This window comes from Nannobrachium achirus (genome assembly GCF_963921795.1).
Source record: "Nannobrachium achirus genome assembly, chromosome: 19".
In the NCBI taxonomy this organism is placed as follows: Eukaryota; Metazoa; Chordata; class Actinopteri; order Myctophiformes; family Myctophidae; genus Nannobrachium; species Nannobrachium achirus.
The window spans coordinates 1,680,131-1,699,344 of record NC_137826.1 but is presented as its reverse complement, the minus strand read 5'-3'; the positions used below and the strand labels follow the sequence as shown (position 1 = coordinate 1,699,344).

The following is a 19,214-nucleotide window of genomic DNA, read 5'->3' as shown; positions in this document are numbered from 1 at the left end:
TATTTATACTACAAAACATTTCAAAACCAAAAATACAAGCACACTTGTCATCAGTAAGCTGAACACATAAAAATTTGAATGGTGTTGAAAGGTGTAAGCGTTTAAGAGATGAAGCGCGCCAAAATATTGAGGAGATACTGACTAGTATATAAATAAACTAGAAAAATATTGTTCCTTCGAAACAATTGTGGGCTCGCTTCAAGCCAGAAAACAATGGCTATAAAAGTACAAAATGTCAAGATCGCAGGCAGTGCTCACTTTGACGTTACTGACGTCAAAGATTGGTCCATTTTGTTCCAAAAATGTGTTATGCAAAAGTTGACCCGCTGGTGGCGCTATAACAGGCCAATGTGAGAAGGGTGGTATCTGTTCCTTGACCTATTGGGAATGTGCTTGCAAGATTTCACGCACATTGCAGGCTGTGTTCATGATTTGAGGTGTTTTTGGCTTTGGCCACTTTATCGCTGCTTGCAGCTAGATTTATTATTATTATTTTATATTTTTTTTGTGTGCACTTCATAGGCATGTTAGATAAAGGTCCTTAGATTGCGTGTAGAATGTTTCATGCAAATTGCAAAAAAAATCCTAGAATAAAAACGGGTTTAAGCGTTTTACAAACTGCTCAAAATTATATAGCGCCCCCCTTTGGCCATTTGGGGTAAGATTGGTTTCAGTGATATTTGAACTAACCCTCTACACTATTTTGTCATGAAAATGTGACTTTGTATGTATGTTTTAGAGGCAGAAGAATAATTTGCATAAAACTGCAATATTGTTTGAATTATTTAAAAAAGCATGTTTCAATGTTAAAGAAATCCGATCTGACAGATCTTTAGATATCGGTCCAAAGTTCACGTAAAAAAAGTTTTGTGCACGTGACGCGAAAATTCCAGAATAAAAGCGGGTTTACGCGTTTTACAAACTGCTCAAAATGGCGGAAAATCGAAGGGCGGAGCTTACTTAACAACAACACAGATGTCTTCCGCTTGAGTCAAAGCACGCGTGTAACAAGTTGCATGTCTTCAAACGAAACGAGTCATGACTTATGCCTGTTTGAAGTTTGAATTTTCAGACGCTTCGTATAGCGCCCCCCTTTGGCCAATTGGAATAAAATTGGTTTCAGTGATACTTTGACTAACCCTCCACATCTTTGCCAAATGCCATGAACGTGTAACTTTGCATGTATGATTTAGAGGCCGAAGAATAATTTGCATAAAACCGCAACATATATTGAATTATTAAAAAATCATTATTTAACGTACAAACTTCTCACCACATAGCCTGTGTAGATATAGGTTCAAAGTTCATGTGAAAAAAAGTTTCGTGCACTTGACGCGAAAATCCCAGGAGGAGATAGATTTTTACTGTTTTTCATATAATTCCGAATTGTGGGAGACCTAAAGGTCAGAGGTCAAAAGTTAGAGGGTAAAAGTTGTTCGGCATGAGGAGACGCATACGTGTATACAGGTTTCATGGCTGTACCTAAAACACAGCATGAGCTATACCTGTTCAAAGATCGCACTTTCGAAGGCTTCCTACAGCGCCACCATTTGGCCGATTGCTATAGAAAATGATAGCACACTTCGCCACTGTAAACTGAACACATTGATGTTTTTATTTTCATTTTCTCACTAAGTATGTAGGAGTAGAAAGGAACCGAAAATCCCGTCTACTTACTAGATAAACAAATAAATAAATAAATAATGACAATATCTAAAGTGTGCTCGCCAGGTACTGGCGAGCCCACAATAATGAAGATAACATACGTGTGCTCGCCTTCCAGGCGAGCCCACAATGAAGATAACATACGTGTGCTCGCCTTCCAGGCGAGCCCACAACTATTAGTGTGCCTATAACAGAGTGACTGACAATTACATTTCACATGAGTCATTGTGAAACAATGTGATTCATGTTTCATTCACTATTTCAGTAATAGGCCTATAATTTTACATTGATGTCATTGTATTCTGTATTATGTTATTTTAATGCAGGGTCATCAAAATGACTCTACATATTAACATAGGTGTTGAATTAACTGTGGAAAAAGTCATTTGTTTACAGTTGGAGTCATTGGACTAACAGCTGTCTTCTGTCTCGGGCAGGCTATCTTCACAGCTTTATCTCCATGGCCTCCGGCATGATAAGTCAACATTTCCAATCTGGCAAAGATGACCCCAACCCAAGATCCACTGACCCCCAGAATGGTATACATTTATACCCATATTTTACAGAAGCTTTTTTATCTCAAACATAAGTGCACTGTAACATCTGCAAATGTAACTCTGTGTGTGAGTGTATACAGTAAATGCAGCATTTTGTAGCAAAAATGGTTAGTCTATCTATGCCAACATGGTCACCTTTATTTCTCTGTGTGTGTGTGTGTGTGTGTGTGTGTGTGTGTGTGTGTGTGTGTGTGTGTGTGTGTGTGTGTGTGTGTGTGTGTGTGTGTGTTTGTGTGTGTGCAGGCACCCTGGACGCTGCTTCCTCGGCCGAGGTGCAGTTAGAAACTGGATCCTGTCCAATGTTCTGGTACTTGTCCAACGGCCGCTGCTACACGTACGTCTCTACACCCATGACCTTTGGCAACGCGGAGAAGAACTGTGTGTCTCTAGGTGGCAACCTGGTGTCCATCCACAATCTAGACGAGTCCAACCATGTCCTGTTGCTCATCAAGAACTTTGACCCTCAACAGAGATTCACCTGGATTGGACTGCATGACCTTTATGTGGGGGGCTGGTCGTGGGCTTGGACTGATGGTTCCAAAGTCAGCTACACCAAGTGGGGGGACAATGAGCCCAGAGGTCCCTACCCCTGTGTAATTACAAACCGTTACGCCGGTAAACTATGGTCTAACAAGCCATGTACAGATCTTTATCCCTCTGTCTGTGTTCTTCGTCCAGTCTGTCCCTAATGAGTGGATGGTCCGATTCAACCTGCTGACTTGTACTATTTTGAACTCCACAATAAAAGTACATTCAATATATTCACGTGTTTACTGGTCTCTTCAATAAAAGTACATATGTGACCCAGCATAGAAGAGGGGCAGTCATTTCGGAAAGCACAGCTTTAGACCAGCCCTGAAATTACTTTTTTTTTTCTAAAATGTGATAAAGCCACAAAAGCATTTCATAAATATCAGGCTACATTTCACTTAAATGCCAGAGCTTAACTCTGCATGTACATAAGACTTTTTTAAATTAATGTGAAGAGAAACCTCACATTTTGCAGGTTACATTTTATCTAAAAGGCTGAATTTCTCAGATCTAGTATTTCTGCATGGCATAACTCTATAAGCCATATCTACAAAACTGTTGGGTCAATCTTCACAACCAATATATCATTTTGTAGCTATGATGAAAAAATTAAAATGAAAAAAAAAAAAAAAAAAATCAATGACTAGCTGTGTTCGGTCACATATATTCACTTGTTTACTGGTCTCCACAATAAAAGTACACTAGAAAAGATTGTTCCTGCGAAACAATTGTGGTCTCGCTTTTAGACAAAAAACAATGGCTATAAAAGTACAAACAGTCAAGATGCAGGCAGTGCTCTCTTTGATGTTACTGTCATGAGCTAAAAGATTTTTATCAGATTGTAGTGGTCGTTAATTATTGTAGTAACGGATTATGTACAGGAGGTGGTGGTGTTGCACATATTACCCTCTGCTTTAGTAGTAATTAAACCCTAATAGTTCATTTATCAATGGGTTTGTTATGACTAATGCAAATGGCATTGAAATCAACGCACTGAAGTTGAATACTTGATAAAGCAACAATTTAATTTGGTCATTCAGAATCATCTGTATTGTCACATCACAGGTTTGCAGGTGTAAAACAGTGGGTTCGTTTAGTAGCCTATAAGTAGCCTATAACCTATTTTATATTGCACCAGTTTGGTTCAAACACTTTAAACTTTACAGCACATTTTTGTCCCACCTGGAAAAGCCTCTAACCCTACCCATTACATTCTGTTCCAAGAATATAAACCATACTTCACAGCAGTCACTATATGCAATGCAATTATGTCATCTCCTCCGACAGACTCCTCGGAATAAACCCATGGCATTTATGTACATTTATATAACATAACATGGTCATGGACTTGTTAAGAAATATGGCAACACAGTAAAGCGCATACTTTTGTTATTCTCAGGAGCCTGACTACAGTAGTCTTACTAGTCTACATCCTGATCCTGACTGCGTCCAAGCGCAGCCAGATGCGATTGGTCGAATGATTAGGTCACGTGACCTCAATGTTGCCGGATGTTGCACAGGACAGGATGACTGCACTGCACTGCAAGTCTGACATCTGATCTGCAGCATCATTCTACCAACCTCACCATATCTTTAAAATGCTTTTAAATCACTCTTAATCTGAGATCCTGCGCCAGATTCATAAATAATATTCATAGGAAGGAACCTCATAGTTAGAGAGTTGAAAAGCTACGGTAGAATTAATCATAACAGCCTAATAGTTCTGTTGTGTTTAAATAAAGGACTAGATAGACGTATTGTATTACAATGCAGTGATCGCCGCCCTTGGCTTGCAGCACGGTGTTTGTGTGCTCCCCGGGGCCGGGGTGTGTGTGTTCTCTCTCGGCCACCATGATGCTGCTCTGGCTGCCTCCCATGCTGCTCCTTCTGGTCCTGATGATGGGGGCGTCGGTCCTCCACGCTGACCTGGGATCAGCTCAGCTGGACGGAGCTCCGCCGTCTAAAATAGGCAAGTAGGGGAGAGAGAGATAAAATATTGAAGAGCAGAAAGTTTAGATCCCACCGTCCAGTCCGATACGATTGTTGCTGTGAACCAAATGGGTCAATTTTTTGGTGACCGGTAACCAAATGCCAGTGCAGGAAGGCCATCAAATAAATCACGATTTAGTCCATTGAAATAAATAATTGAATTTAAGGGTTAATAATGAAATAGCCTGGCTATGTAGACTACCTGCTGTGAAATAAATACATTGGTATTTACAATCAGCCCTGCACAAATCAAAGATACTGAATTGGTTTAAAAATGGGGACTCCACAAAAGACACTCGTGTCTACATGACAAGAACGAGACACTGGTGTCTATATATTGACAAGGCAGAGACAGAGGAAGAAGTGGTACAGTCAGCTGCTATTAAGGCCACTGTGGCCTCAGGGCATGACATTATTTGGAGGGGCACAAGGCCAAACTGAGGGGCGCAGACGGCCATGGCCTCCCTGGAATTCCTGCCCTGGACCTATTTTTCTACAGTCTATGCCCTGGACCCATGCAACCAAATGGTTTTGATTGATTGTTTGATTGAAGACTTTAATAGAAGTTTGCATAGGAAAAGGTACAGTTTCGTGACGGTACAGTTCACTGGTACTACTAAAAGGAGATCCATGAAAATACTAAGCTTATTTCCACAGGAAACCATTTAAGTATCTCATATAAGTCTCATATTAGTCTGTTTGGTTGCATTTGTGCATCATCAGAGTTAAATAATAAGTCTCTCCAATCAATAGCACTATAAGTACACCGGAGCGTGGTTGAGAATAGGTCAACATACAACATAACCTCCATCACAATATGTGACTGCATTCCGGGCAATGGTGTGTTACAAAAAATGATAAATTGCCAAGTAGGCCTATATCTATCAATCTGGCTAACGTTAGCCTGAGCTTGTGTTCGGGGTATCAATCTGACTGACAATATACAATATATCCTATTTACAATCTGATCCATGCATCTTTGGAAATGATCCTTTCCAAAGACGTGTAACTAGGACTAAGGAGTCATTCAAAGTAGGCTATATTGCAGAATCGATTATCGATAGTCGATTCTGCAATTTTAAAATGTATCGTTCTATCAAGACGATAGATGTGAAGGGGGGATGGGAAGGAGTGAAAATGAAAGAAATCATGTTATAACCACTCTGACTTATATTGTGAAACTGTTAAAACTTGTCTGATATGAATAAAGATATTTACAAAAAAAAAAGCTTGATCTGCATTCTAAATCATGAGCGCATCTCTCTGTCTGCCCCACTGCAGACTCAATAATTCAGTGAAAAGTTGATTAAAAATTAACCCAGATGTTGTGTAGTTAATGTTGAATAAGCTGTGGGATAATAAAATTGTATTATCCCACATATTCTTAAAGTTATTGACAAGGATCCTTTATGAATTAAATTTTTTTTTTGAGAATTTATACTAAATAATGTTATGTTCATTATGTCTCTAAAACGTCCCTCCAATCCATAGTTAATAAGTAGGAATTTTACATTGTCACGTTTTCTCCAAACCTTAATGACACAGTAACGTATACTGTAGTGTACATGCTCTATGTATTTCTTCATTTAGTCAAATCTTCTACAAAGAAGCAGCAGAAACAGATTCTACTTCATTTGTCCTAAAATGTTGATGAAAGATAAAATATAGGGTGAGTTGACGTGACCAGACCTTTTCGAACACATACAGTTGCAACCCTGATATCGTCTCTGTTGGTCAGAAACCCCATATATCCATTGTCCAAAAATGTTACTTTTCAGGATTCAAATTCTAAAATAGCAAAAGTAGCAGATCTACAAGTTCAAAAGACGTTTCGTGCCACGCATGGAGCTTGCGGATCTACTACTGTTAATGCTTTTGTGTGACGCTGTATTACAATCAAGTAGGGCAGTTGTTTTCAACCAGTGGTCCGGGGCAGTCAAAGTCGTTAAAGGACAACTTTAGTTTTTCACAACAAGAATATAAAAGATGAGTGTTAAATTGATTTAATTTACTTATTTTTATTGTTTTAGAGATTCTTATTTCAGTGGTTGGGGGCATGCGTACAAGTGTCTAAATATGTAATTTTACACATAATAAGCCCATTCCCAAGATACAACGCAATCTTTCATGGTTGGATGTGACTTATGGGGGCTAGAAGTGTTACTGTAAATAGCAATAAAGAAACTGCTGGCTTATTGTCGCCGACGGGTTCCCACCCCTTTCACTGAACTCTTTGGTTCCCATTGTGACGCGTCTATATGCAGCAGACGTTGTTGACAGTAGACACTACGTGGAAAGGTAGCTTCTGCTGTTGTAGGAAGGGCTGCGATGACAGGCAGGTTTATATTTCGAGCACTGATCCATGTCCGGTTACCGTAGCGGACTGCCATAGCCGGCGTTGCTTAAAGTCCTGTCTCTCTGTCTTGTGTGTGCGTGGTCCAGCGGTGGTGGGTGCGGGGATAGGCGGCAGTGCCACAGCGCACTTCCTGCGCCAGCACTTTGGCCCTGAGGTCCAGTTGGACGTGTACGAGAAGGCCCAGGTGGGAGGCCGTCTGGCCACGGTGACCGTCAACCACCAGGACTACGAGTCTGGGGGATCCATCATCCACTCCCTCAACCTCCACATGCAGGACTTTGTCAAACAACTTGGTTAGTTGATCTGAAATTAAGACCTGAAAAATACCTAAAAATGTCTTCTAAATCCTTACTACAAGCCGATCTACAAGCTCACAACGCATCGCTTCGCGATGTGTTCGGCTATTTTCCCTAGTTTGGGTCCCCAAGCTAAAAAGTTTAGGAACCCCTGTTTTACTTAGTAGTACTATTCAGGACAAGATACTAGCGCTATACAATGTTTTTTTTTTTTTTTTCTTTTCTTTTTCTTCTTCTTTTTTGACTTGTTCACAATTGAAAGGGCTGCAACGTGTACAAATATGCTAATACAATTTCCTGAAAGGTTACGGTATTGTATGTGATGTGTGTATGTGTTTTCTACCCGTGCACATGCATGGTGTGTGTGTACGCGTGCATGTGTCTGCCCTGGTCAGGTCTGAAGTACCGGCGCAGCGTGGCGGGCAAGACGGCGGTGTTTAACGGCGAGGAGGTGATCCTGGAGGAGACGGACTGGTACCTGCTGGACCTGTTCCGTCTGTGGTGGCGCTACGGAATCAGCTTCATCCGCCTGCAGATGTGGGTGGAGGAGATCATGGAGAAGTTCATGAGGTCAGGCTGGTGTTACGCTCCCGACACAATCCTAGTTACTTGTGTCTCTCCCTCTCTCTCGTCCACGTTTTTTCCCAATGACCCTAAGCACAACGGTGGGGACGCGGGGGGCTGCAAGGAAAAGGAGCGCTTGTATTCGGTGATGGCGACGGACGCGCGCCTCCGCCATCTCTGTCACGCGAGGAGTGGACGCAGTGACTGGGGGCATGAACCTTTTGCAAAAAACGGGGAGCATTCCACTCCTCGCCTCTCCATATTGCCCTCTTTATCTACTTTTCTTTTCTTCTCGTGGACAACAAAGTATGAAACAGGGCTTAAATGATAAAAAAAATATCGTTGGTACAGTATTAGAAAAATATATATCTTTTTGGATTATTGGGTTCATTTAAAGCAGCACTATATCACTTTTTTTATGATTAAAATGTAATTTTGTCCAAACTTAATGGATATAACATACAATTGGGATGGTTGTATTTTGTTTCCCTGCTCTTCTATTGAGACTTAGATTTAGATCATAGAAGGTCATGTCGGGCTTATAGCGATATTACAACATCCCATTAGCCCGATGCTGGTGAATGTTAACCTGGTGAATGCTAACCTGGTGAATGCTAACCTGGTGTATGCTAACCTGGTGAACCCTAACCCTATCCTCATTAAAACTATGCCTAACCCTAAGACCAAACGCTAAAAAATTATCGATTGTAGTAGCCTACTCCACATCTAGTTCTAATATGCCTGTGTGTGTGTGTGTGTGTGTGTGCGTGCGTGCGTGCGTGCGCGCGTGCGTGCGTGCGCGCGCGTGCGTGCGTGTGTGCACGCGTGCGTGCGTGCGTGCGTGCGTGTGTGCGTGTGTGCGTGTGTGTGTGTGTGTGTGCGTGCGTGTGTGTGCGCATGCGTGCATGCGTGTTGTAGGATCTATAAGTACCAGGCTCACGGCTACGCCTTCAGCTCAGTGGAGGAGCTGCTGGCCTCGCTGGGTGGGAGTGGCTTCATCAACATGACCCGGCGACCACTCTCTGATTCGCTGCTGGAGCTGGGCGTGTCCCAGCGCTTCATAGACGAGGTGATCGCACCTATCATGAGGGTCAACTACGGACAGAATGTCAGCATCCCTGCATTCGTAGGTCAGTGGGAGGGAGAGGAGAGGGGTGACAAGTAGGCCCCTGCACGGGCCTAAAATGTGGGCCCGGGCCCGGCCCTGGCCCGTGGACTTCAGTCCAGGCCCGGCCCGTGGCCCGTTTGGTGCTGCTATTTAAAGCCCGAGCCCGGCCCGAAGCCCGTCACCTTATTATTAATTAATTATTTGTGTGCGCTGCGCGCTGCTGCAGCTACATTCTCAAGGGGAGTCCATACTGTCACAGACCACCGAAATTTGCGTCGGAAAGGTCCAGTTCAACTACAAAATGACATCTCTTGCAACTTCTGAAAAGGATTACTCCTAATTTGAGTTCGGAAAGCTGCACGCACGTCAGAAAGTCGAAACTTTCCGACGAAAACTATGGTCGGAGAGGACGGAGACTGAGAGATGTATGTACAGCCCTCTATAGCTGTGCTCGTCTTGCGCTCTGATTAAAAGAAAGAAGTCAACACAACACAACACAACACAACACAACAGCACAGCAAGTAATTACACACACATCACATCGCAAGAAATCTTCCTCCACCCACCGTTTGTTATGTTACTGTATATCTTCACAGCAATTAGATATTGATATTATTGTCGGCTTGCCGCCCGTGGCCATCTCGTAAAATACAGAGTATCGTCGCACGCATCCCGTAACTGATACGGGACTCGGGAGGTCGGGGAATCATTACAGGGCGATTTATTTGAGAAATGACGGTGAAATGGGTGAAACTGCAGTAGTGCTCCTAATGTTCTAGTCTCGCTGTGTTCGCAGAGTCGCAGAGTAGACTTGTGTGACTGTGAGAAGAAAGAAAAGCCGTCAAGCCCTCGGCTCGTTGCGGCTCTCCATTGGCTAATGTACTCATGTCACGACCAATCAGAGCCGTGGTTGCTATAGATACGGATAGAACCCATAGCCTAGAAGGCTATTAGCCTAGAAGGCTATGGGAGGCAGCACTCACTCACACACCACACTCCATTCTAGCTAAGCGCACACACAGAGACGTCATGTGTGAAATTCACAGCGCGAAATGTTCCGAGCATGGTTCTAAGCCCGGGCCCGACCCTAGGCCCGTTGGTGAGTTTCGAAACGAGCCCAAGCCCGGCCCGTTTTGGCGGGCCGGGCCGGGCCCTGGTCGGGTCCCGTCGGGCTTGCAGGGGCCTAGTGACAAGTCACTATTATTCACTATTATTCATTCGTAGGTCAGTGGGAGGGAGAGGAGAGGGGTGCCCAGTCACTATTATTCACTATTATTCATTCGTAGGTCAGTGGGAGGGAGAGGAGAGGGGTGCCAAGTCACTATTATTCACTATTATTCATTCGTAGGTCAGTGGGAGGGAGAGGAGAGGGGTGCCAAGTCACTATTATTCACTATTATTCATTCGTAGGTCAGTGGGAGGGAGAGGATCACTATTATTCACTATTATTCATTCGTAGGTCAGTGGGAGGGAGAGGAGAGGGGTGCCAAGTCACTATTATTCACTATTATTCATTCGTAGGTCAGTGGGAGGGAGAGGAGAGGGGTGACAAGTCACTATTATTCACTATTATTCATTCGTAGGTCAGTGGGAGGGAGAGGAGAGGGGTGACAAGTCACTATTATTCCACAGTCTCAGCCTTTTCTTAGTGCTCCCCCAATGTAAAGCGTCTGTGGGGACTTAAAAACCCATTTAGGCCTAGAATTATTGACTGCTTTAACCAGTGAAAAATAGCAGATATACAAGCTCACAGCGCGGCACCGAGTGCCGCGCTGCGAGCTTGTAGATCTGCTATTTTTGAAAAAGTCGTGAAAATGTGTGCAAATCTTTGAATATATGTATTTTCAAAGCGAACGTTTGTAACTCAAATTTTGCTTCTGGGTGGTCCCTGGAACTAGATATTTTGAGATGGGGGGGTCCGTGGCCAAATAAATATCATTTTGGGGGTCCTTCACATGAAAAGGTTTGAGAACCACTGACATAGTAGTCTCTCGAGAACAGACTAACTGAACTAACTTAAGAAGGACCTTTTCTTTGACGATGGCTGGCCAGATTGCTGACATAGAAACATAGATTTTTCAAAAAAACTTTAGAAGGATTCAAAAGACACTTAAAGAATCGGGTCAAAATTCTAATTTTCACGATTTTTCAAAAATAGCAGATCTACAAGCTCGCAGTGCGGCACTCGGTGCCGCGCTGTGAGCTTGTATATCTGCTATTTTTTTATATTTAAAGCATGACATATTGCGTCATATTGTGTTCAGGCCTAAATGGGTTAAAGAGGTGGTGCCATACTTTTTCTGTTTTGTATGTGTCTATGGAGTTAACATATACCACCGGGTGTGGTTATAATGTGCAAATATGCCTTCCCTGTGTATTTTTGGTTACTTCCTGAAAGCGTCTAAGGGGCCTTTTCCTCCGGCAAAGAACCGGTTCTGGTTCTTCCTCCAGCCTGTGGGATGAACCAGAGGTCTGCTTTTCCACCGAGAACCAGAGTTGGTTCCGAACCGTAAAAGTTGGTTCGGAACTGGAACCACAAAATCCTTGTTTTTTGTGGTCGGGCAAGTGGTCGTTTGAGAGGGGACGCAACTGTCTATGAACACAACACGAGATATCTGTCTAAACACCTGAACGTAGCCAGAGAGTCTTCTGGACTGTGGAATGTTAAATAAGAGCATTGTTTACCTATAATGCTGTTTTCGCTGTTGCTACACTGTGTTACAGTGTAAAGTTGAACAGTAATTAAAAATGTACCTTTATAATGGACAATTTACTTTTTGGGCAAGTAAAACATGACCTGTACTTTCCCGACGGGCAAGTGCCTCTGAGACCTTCAATATATTTAAAACTAGTCATGTCTGTCTGTCTGTCTGTCTGTCTGTCTGTCTGTGTGTGTGTGTGTGTGTGTGTGTGTGTGTGTGTGTGTGTGTGTGTGTGTGTGTGTGTGTGTGCGTGCGTGCGTGCGTGCGTGCGTGCGTGCGTGCGTGCGTGCGTGCGTGTGTGTGCATACATGTTGTGCATGTGTCCATCCCAGGTGCTGTGTCTCTAGCTGGTGCCCAGACCAACCTGTGGGCAGTGGAAGGAGGCAACAAGCTGGTCTGCTCTGGGCTGCTGAAGCAAGCTAATGCCAACCTGCTGCTGGCCCGCGTGGACGCCATCTCCCCTGTCCGCTCTGGTAGGCCCGCGTCTCTCATCTCCCCCGTCCCCTGTCCACCCCAGGGTGGTCCCCAAATTATTTTGGGAGGGTCCCCAGATGATTAACTTAAAGTGCAACATTGTTTTCTCACTTAACAGTAAACAAACCAACATAAGGTTTAAGTGTATAGAGGGTATCTGCACATTTCTAAAGTGACATTTTAAGGACTTTTTAATACCTCTTAAATGACGAAATTAAACATTGGCCAAATTGTCAAATGAGGCAGACATTGTGAAAAGAAAAGTGATCCTGCCGCCATTATTGTTTATGTTGTGCTCAAGATTTGAGACTAGCTTTACTGGAGCTGCTGCTACTGCAGACACCTGTGCCACCCCTCATCTGCTCAGACGGGCTCTGCCGGGGAAAGAACGACCGCTCGGTATGGCGGGCGTGTGAAAAAATAAACGAGCGTTCGTTTGATGGGAAAATAGTTAATCATCTGGTGACCCCCCCCCCAAAAATAATGTCACATTTCCTCCCTTCAGGGGACTCAGTCCAGTACCAGCTGGGCTTCACGACGCCGGCGGGAGGGGAAGGGACGGAGACGTATGACATCGTGGTGCTGGCCACGCCGCTGCAGGCCAGCGTGGGCTCCGGGGTCCACTTCCACGGCTTCTCGCTGCCGCTGGGCCCGCTGCCGGGCGACTACCAGCGCACGGTGGCCACGGTGGTGCACGGCTACCTCAACACCTCCTTCTTCGGCTTCCCGGACCCCCGGCTGTTCCCCTTCGCCAGCGTGCTGACCACGGACGCCGAGCGGCTGTTCTTCAACAGCGCGGCCAGCGTGTGCCCCGTCAACATCTCGGCGGGCTTCCGCCGCAAGCAGCCGCAGGAGGCCGGCGTCTACAAGGTGTTCTCGCCACGGCCGCTGGACAAGAGCCAGCTCAAGACTCTGTTCAGGTTAGTTAAGAGGTAACCTCACGTAACCTCGCACAACAGGCCGTTTGATCTGGTCTAGGCGGAAACAACAAGCAGAAGAAACGGCGCTGCATTGTTTTGGTTCCCCCCGTTTGTTTCCCCAATCCCTATTAAAATTCTCGAGTAGCCTAGTGTTGCCAGTCGCTACCAGTTGGACTAGCAGATGGATATACCAAACACATTTTCCAAAAGCAAAACTATGCCACAACAAGGGGTTTATTTGGTAGGCCCTAAAAGTATGTCCTTGAGCGCAGGGGAATTATTGTGGGTAAAAAATGAATCCGGTTTGATCTTTCCGGCCAAAGTGTAGTCCTTTGAGAACTACCAACATGACAAAGTGGTTTCCGCTCCCGACCGGATCAAACCCCGAAAAGTGAAGGGATCCCAGACTAGTTAAGAGGCCTGGAGTCTTAACATTCAGTAATTGGGTCTTATGATCAAAATAAGAACATTATAATGTTGTGTAAAAAATCTAAAAAATTGGCCACGGACATATTTGTCCGTGTACGGACATATTGGATACCCTTGTCCCTTGTACATGATGAGAACAATACTGTTGACGGTGTTGTCCTTTCTTCCTCCAGGTCCTACTAGGGACGGGACGATATGACAATGTCATGTCACGATTATTGTAACCAAAGGAATTGCGATTTACGATATTATCACGATAATCAAAATATCCCCAACATCCATTATCCTGGGGCGGAACATTTGCCAAAAATTAGCAGATCTACAACCTCACAGCGCGTCTCAACGCGGCATGTTGTGATCTTGTAGATCGGCTATTTTTTGGCAAAGAGATGTAGTAGAGAGTGAAAAAAGTACGTTAATTCCAGGTCCGTTTTATCAATTATAGAGAGTTTAAAATGGTACCGGATATGCAGCTCGGCAAATAAAAGGTGAATTGATCCCAGTGCATGACGGAGGACGATTTCACGATAAATTAAATCTCCACAATACGATTATTATCGTGAGTGTTTTTTTTATCACGATAAAGCGATAACAACGATTATGGTCCCCATCCCCCAGGTCCTACTACTCGGTGCAGGTGACAGAGTGGCAGGCCTATCCCAGCTACGGCAGCGGCCAGGGCCTGCCGCCCGTGGAGCTCCACCCCAACCTCTACTACCTCAACGGGATCGAGTGGGCCGGCAGCGCCATGGAGATGAGCTCGGTGGCCGCCAAGAACATCGCCCTGCTGGCCTACCACCGCTGGAGCAGGCAGACCGACATGGTGGACCAGAAAGACCTGATGCACAGGATCAAGACCGAACTATGACCGTGTACGTCTCTTAAGCCTAGGCCTGTCCCAGGAGCGACCTGGCGTTTGCCAACGGGTCTGAGCTGCGTGTGTCTATTCTGCATCTAGCTTAAGGCAAGACCTATTTGCTTCTGGGGGTCCCTGGAACAGTTTTCTGAAAATAACTTATGTTGCTATATCAGTGGTTCTCCAATCTGGGAACCCATCGTCAAAGAAGAAGGGGCGACACATATCGGTCTGTCTCTCGTAGCGACTCTGAGGCTGTTTCGAGAGATTAGTGGTTCTCAAACTTTATCATGTCAAGGACCCCCAAAATTATATGTATTTGGCCACAGACCCCCATCTCAAAATATTTGGTTCCAGGGACCCCCAGAAGAAAATATTTGAGTTAAAATGATCACTCTAAATTTGGGTCTATTCTGCAAGGCCTCAGACCTTTTTAAACTACTGGTTCTCAGTGTGGGGTCCGGGGGGGTCCACGGGGGTCCTCAGCTAAGTTATTGATAGTTAGGAACCAAATGGATCATTGAGGGTCTGTAACTTCGAGCTAAATTATTGATAGTTGGGAAACAAATGGCCCATTACAGGGATGTAACTCTGAGAGAGTACAAATGGGTCCATTTGGTTCCATTTGTACGCATTCAGAGTTAAAGTAACTTGATCTTAATGGTAATCTTACTCTCTGGTGCTGTGTCAACAACTGAAATAATGCTTCTCTTCCTCATTCCCTAATGCCAAGGATCCAAGACAATTACTGTATATCTCAATTCCTTGAGGACTAGCATGATAGCATAATGTCTTCAGAATGTGTGTGAAACTCTGACATGTTGACTTTTGTCATGTACATCTGCAGCACGGAATGCAGCCTTGCTAGCTAGGTTGCTATCATTACCAGTGGTGCTTTGGGATTTTCTTTTCAGGGCGGACGGTCATTTTTATTGACGTCACGTGCACGCACGCGCCTCTACTCTAGAGGCTATTTAGAAAGAAAGGATGTCAGCAGATCTAATGGTGGGAAAACTAAAACGATGTTTTCTAGTCTTAATTACATATGCATTGTTACTTAAGATTTTATCTTAACAGTAGCCTAACGCTAAATACCACAGTAATGGAGCCATGTAAGAGGACGCACATGCAGTCACCGCTGGAAACCTACTGTAGGTGTTAAAGTAGGCTATGTCCATATGAATAGGCTCGTGCTGTGTCTGTGCTGTGTCCTGCTTTATACATTGGATGAGGACGCTCACACATTCACCACTAGTCTAGAAACCTGTTATGCAAAGTAGTAGCCACTGATTAAAGTACTTAGCTTGTAGTTGTCGCGGATTCGCGGGGTGGGGGGTACTAGCATGCACGCGTTTACATGCTTGTGCACCGTTAGGTGCCGTCCTGTGCCGTGCATGTGGGAAATATATTGACCACACGCCGCCTGGTCGCGTCCGGCCTCGAAATCGCTACTGATCATTACTCTAACCTCCAAACACTAAAACTTGAGTTAGACAGACATTTTCATGCAGGATAAACGGTTCTACCAAATCTATTTTATAAGACAAACGTAGACTCAATGGGCCAGATAAATAAAGTGAATAAATCTGGCTTATATTTCTGTCTTACCTTCAAAATCCCTGACAAAAAAAAACATTGCTGAATCTGACCCCTAACTTGGGAATTGTCCTAAATGCCGGTAATAATTTGGCCGTAAAGTGCTTGATGAATCGGTCGCATGATAGAACATATGAGTTAAGAACATGGAGTTATTGCATATAAAAACAGCAATACTATAAAAGGATAACATATGAATGTATTGCAATAAAACAACTGTACAATAAAAAAAAAAGTAATAGGTTTTACTTTCAACCTAGCCAAAGTATTATAAAAAGAGATCTTGCTTTCAAAAGAAGACGCTCTTGTTGTAGACCTTAATTAAAGTGGTTGGGAATCCCAGAGAGGGGGACCATAATGACTAAAGCCACCATAATCTGATTTAGAACGTATTGTAGCTATAGGAAATGTTTATCTGGTGATAAGGGATCCGTTTGGTCCGTATTCAGGATACTCTGGCTGCAGATAACCTAAGTGTATAGAAATAAAAGCATGAGCCAGCTTTTTCAGAATCTTGACGGTGACGCGAAGCATCTAAATTTAGATGCATTCCCAGATTATATAAAGCAAGTCTTGAATATATTAGTTATGTCCTTCTGAATGTTAAGATCAGCATAACAAATTACACCCCAAGTTTTTGGTTTTTGGTTTTACTGTCACAGGAGATAACATTACGATGATTGAATCCAGTGCCTCAAAGCCTTAGGAGAATAGTCTCTGTTTTGTCATCATTAACCCATTTAGGCCTAGAATTATTGAATGCTTTAACCGGTGAAAAATAGCAGATATACAAGCTCACAGCGCGGCACCGAGTGCCGCGCTGCAAGCTTGTAGATCTGCTATTTTTGAAAAATCAAGATTCTTTTTGCAAGTCTTTGAATATATCTATTTAAAAGTGAACATTTGTAACTCAAATATTTGCTTCTGGGTGGTCCCTGGAACAACATATTTTGAGATGGGAGTCCGTGGCCAAATACCTGCAACTTTGTGGGTCCTTGACAAGAAACGGTTTGAGAACCACTGATTTAGAGGAAGGATTTAGAAGTCGGGTCAATGATCGGGTCAAAGATATTCAAAGACTTGAACACATTTTCACGTTTTTAAAAAAAATAGCAGATCTACAAGCTCGCAGCGCGGCACTCGGTGCCATTTAAAAAAAGATACCCCTGCCAAATTTGTTTAATAACCCTCCTAGATGACAAATCCATTGAGAAACGGACCTTTGCTCTCCACGGTCACGGAACTGCCATTTTTGACCCAACAGTGAAGTGACAATTTAAGGACTTATTTAAAGACCTTTTTAATACCTCAAAAAGAAATAAAATAAGACTGCATCAAACAAACTACACTATGAATACTGGTCAAACATTGCCCAAATTGTCTGAAAATCTGAAAGAGTGAAAATAAGAATGTTAACCCGGTCTAACCAATGCTCAGTCCTCAAGACGATCTACAAGCTTGTAGATCTTCTATTTTCACAATATGTAGCTGTGGAACCAAACATTGAATGCCTCGGCTCCTATGTTCCAAGTGAATATTGGGACCGAGGGTCCCCAGTTCAAATATGATTCTTTTTTTGTTTTGTTTTTTTGTTTTTTTGGGGGGGGGGGGGGGGTCACACACAAGGTAGAGAACCACTGTCCTACACTAATACTGAGTTGCCCAAAACACATTTGATTTAGCCCCACTCATAATCCAATTTTTTTTTACACTGGACATTGTTTTTTTTAATTTGTGACCCTGCTTCTTTAAATGTCTCTTTTAATGTGCTCTATTAAAATACTGGACTGGAAAGATACCATACCACTCCCTTGCTTCTGTTCTCAGCTAATTACTGTTGCTTTACACTATGATGATTACCATGGCTATTTAACCAGCATGTAGCCAATGGTATTCGCGTGATGAAGGGAAAAAATGCAATTATTTATTGTAAATTATTTTCTCAGTTCGTACTGACCACATAATTACAACATTCTGGGCTCCTCATCATGCATTCCCGACTTTCACCTTCGGTTCTGTCTCCACATGTGCTATCTAATAAAATACCAACATCTTAAAAGTTATCTTAATTATGTGTTTGATTATTCATTACAACACTAATATATACAGTAGTAACAGTACACACATTAACATCGCTGCTGAAAATTGCCTGGCTGCTTCTAATATTAATCTTAATGTTTCCTGCCATGCTACGTTACACAAATTTGACATTTGGCACAGCATTTTAAAGGTTTCTGTTTTGTATACTATATATAGTTGTATGTACCGGTATATAGTTTTCCTGCTGCAAGTCTGGCAAAAAGGCCTAAAATGTATGCTAGTTAGTTGGGCCGGGCCTCGGGCTCAATGAAAAAAGTTTATTATTTATATTACTTTTATTCTGTGATAGTTCTCAAATTCTTCCCGAACCCAACCCTACCCGACGTTTTCGGACTGGATAGGGCCAACAATCTATGCTTACCAGTCACCTAGTTAGGGCCCAGTTGGGGCCGGGTCTTAATTTTTAGGCCAGTTGAGAACTCTAGTTCAGATCGGTAACAGAAATATATTTTCTCTCTTTATTACTCAGTAATATTTGTTATGTTATTAATAAAGATGGTTACCTTTCTCAGAGCCACACCGTAAAACTATTGAGTGGTTACACCCCCTCCACCTTCTGTGTGCACAAGGGACACGTCATCTTCATTCTCAGCCAGGGGTCCACATACTTACTGTGGTGGGCATGAGAACATGACAGGACTTGGAGAGCCGGTCTCCGTTCTTGAACTGGCTGAGAACAGGTGGAGCACTGTCCCCTGTCTTGTACCTGTGGAGGGGGAGTTTCTTCAGCAGGGCCTTGCCTCTTTGCTGCTGAGAGCTCTGAGAAGTTCCAGTGCAAGCCAGATGTTTGTCAGTATCAGGGTACCCTCCTGCTGCAGTGTAGTTTTCTAAAGTCAGAAAACTGCTACGCTGCAAGTCACTCGACCCCAACGCACTGAATGGGAATTTGTCTTTTTTCCACCTCGTTTACAACTTCTAACAGCGATGAGTCGGCTCATGCAACCTTCGCAACGGCGATTCACTAGCTACCGCTCGCTCGGCGGCGTCTCCTGTGACTCCGTCATGGTCAATAAATATATTTTATAGGGGAGAGCTATTGAGCCCCGTTGGTCATCAATGGTGTGATAAACC

At 43.5% G+C, this 19,214-nt stretch overlaps 1 protein-coding gene across 1 annotated transcript; it reads left to right on the top strand.

Annotated features, from left to right (window-relative positions):
* The first annotated feature begins 4,443 nt into the window (after window positions 1-4,443).
* On the top strand, window positions 4,444-17,595 carry pcyox1l (prenylcysteine oxidase 1 like). Its single transcript, XM_080749061.1, has 7 exons — window positions 4,444-4,722; window positions 7,185-7,391; window positions 7,790-7,964; window positions 8,877-9,088; window positions 12,101-12,241; window positions 12,748-13,162; window positions 14,210-17,595. Exons 1-7 carry the CDS (start codon window positions 4,605-4,607, stop codon window positions 14,457-14,459), a joined length of 1,518 nt encoding a protein of 505 aa, XP_080605187.1. The 5' UTR covers window positions 4,444-4,604; the 3' UTR covers window positions 14,460-17,595.
* Window positions 17,596-19,214: the final 1,619 nt, after the last annotated feature.

What these genes read in the sequence shown, in the direction of transcription:
- pcyox1l (XM_080749061.1), top strand. Translation starts at nt 4,605, where the DNA reads ATGATGCTGCTCTGGCTGCCTCCCATGCTGCTCCTTCTGGTCCTGATG. An exon ending in CAGCATCCCTGCATTCGTAG is followed by an intron (nt 9,089 to 12,100) that starts GTCAGTGGGAGG and finishes TGTCCATCCCAG; the next exon opens with GTGCTGTGTCTCTAGCTGGT. An exon ending in CATCTCCCCTGTCCGCTCTG is followed by an intron (nt 12,242 to 12,747) that starts GTAGGCCCGCGT and finishes TCCTCCCTTCAG; the next exon opens with GGGACTCAGTCCAGTACCAG.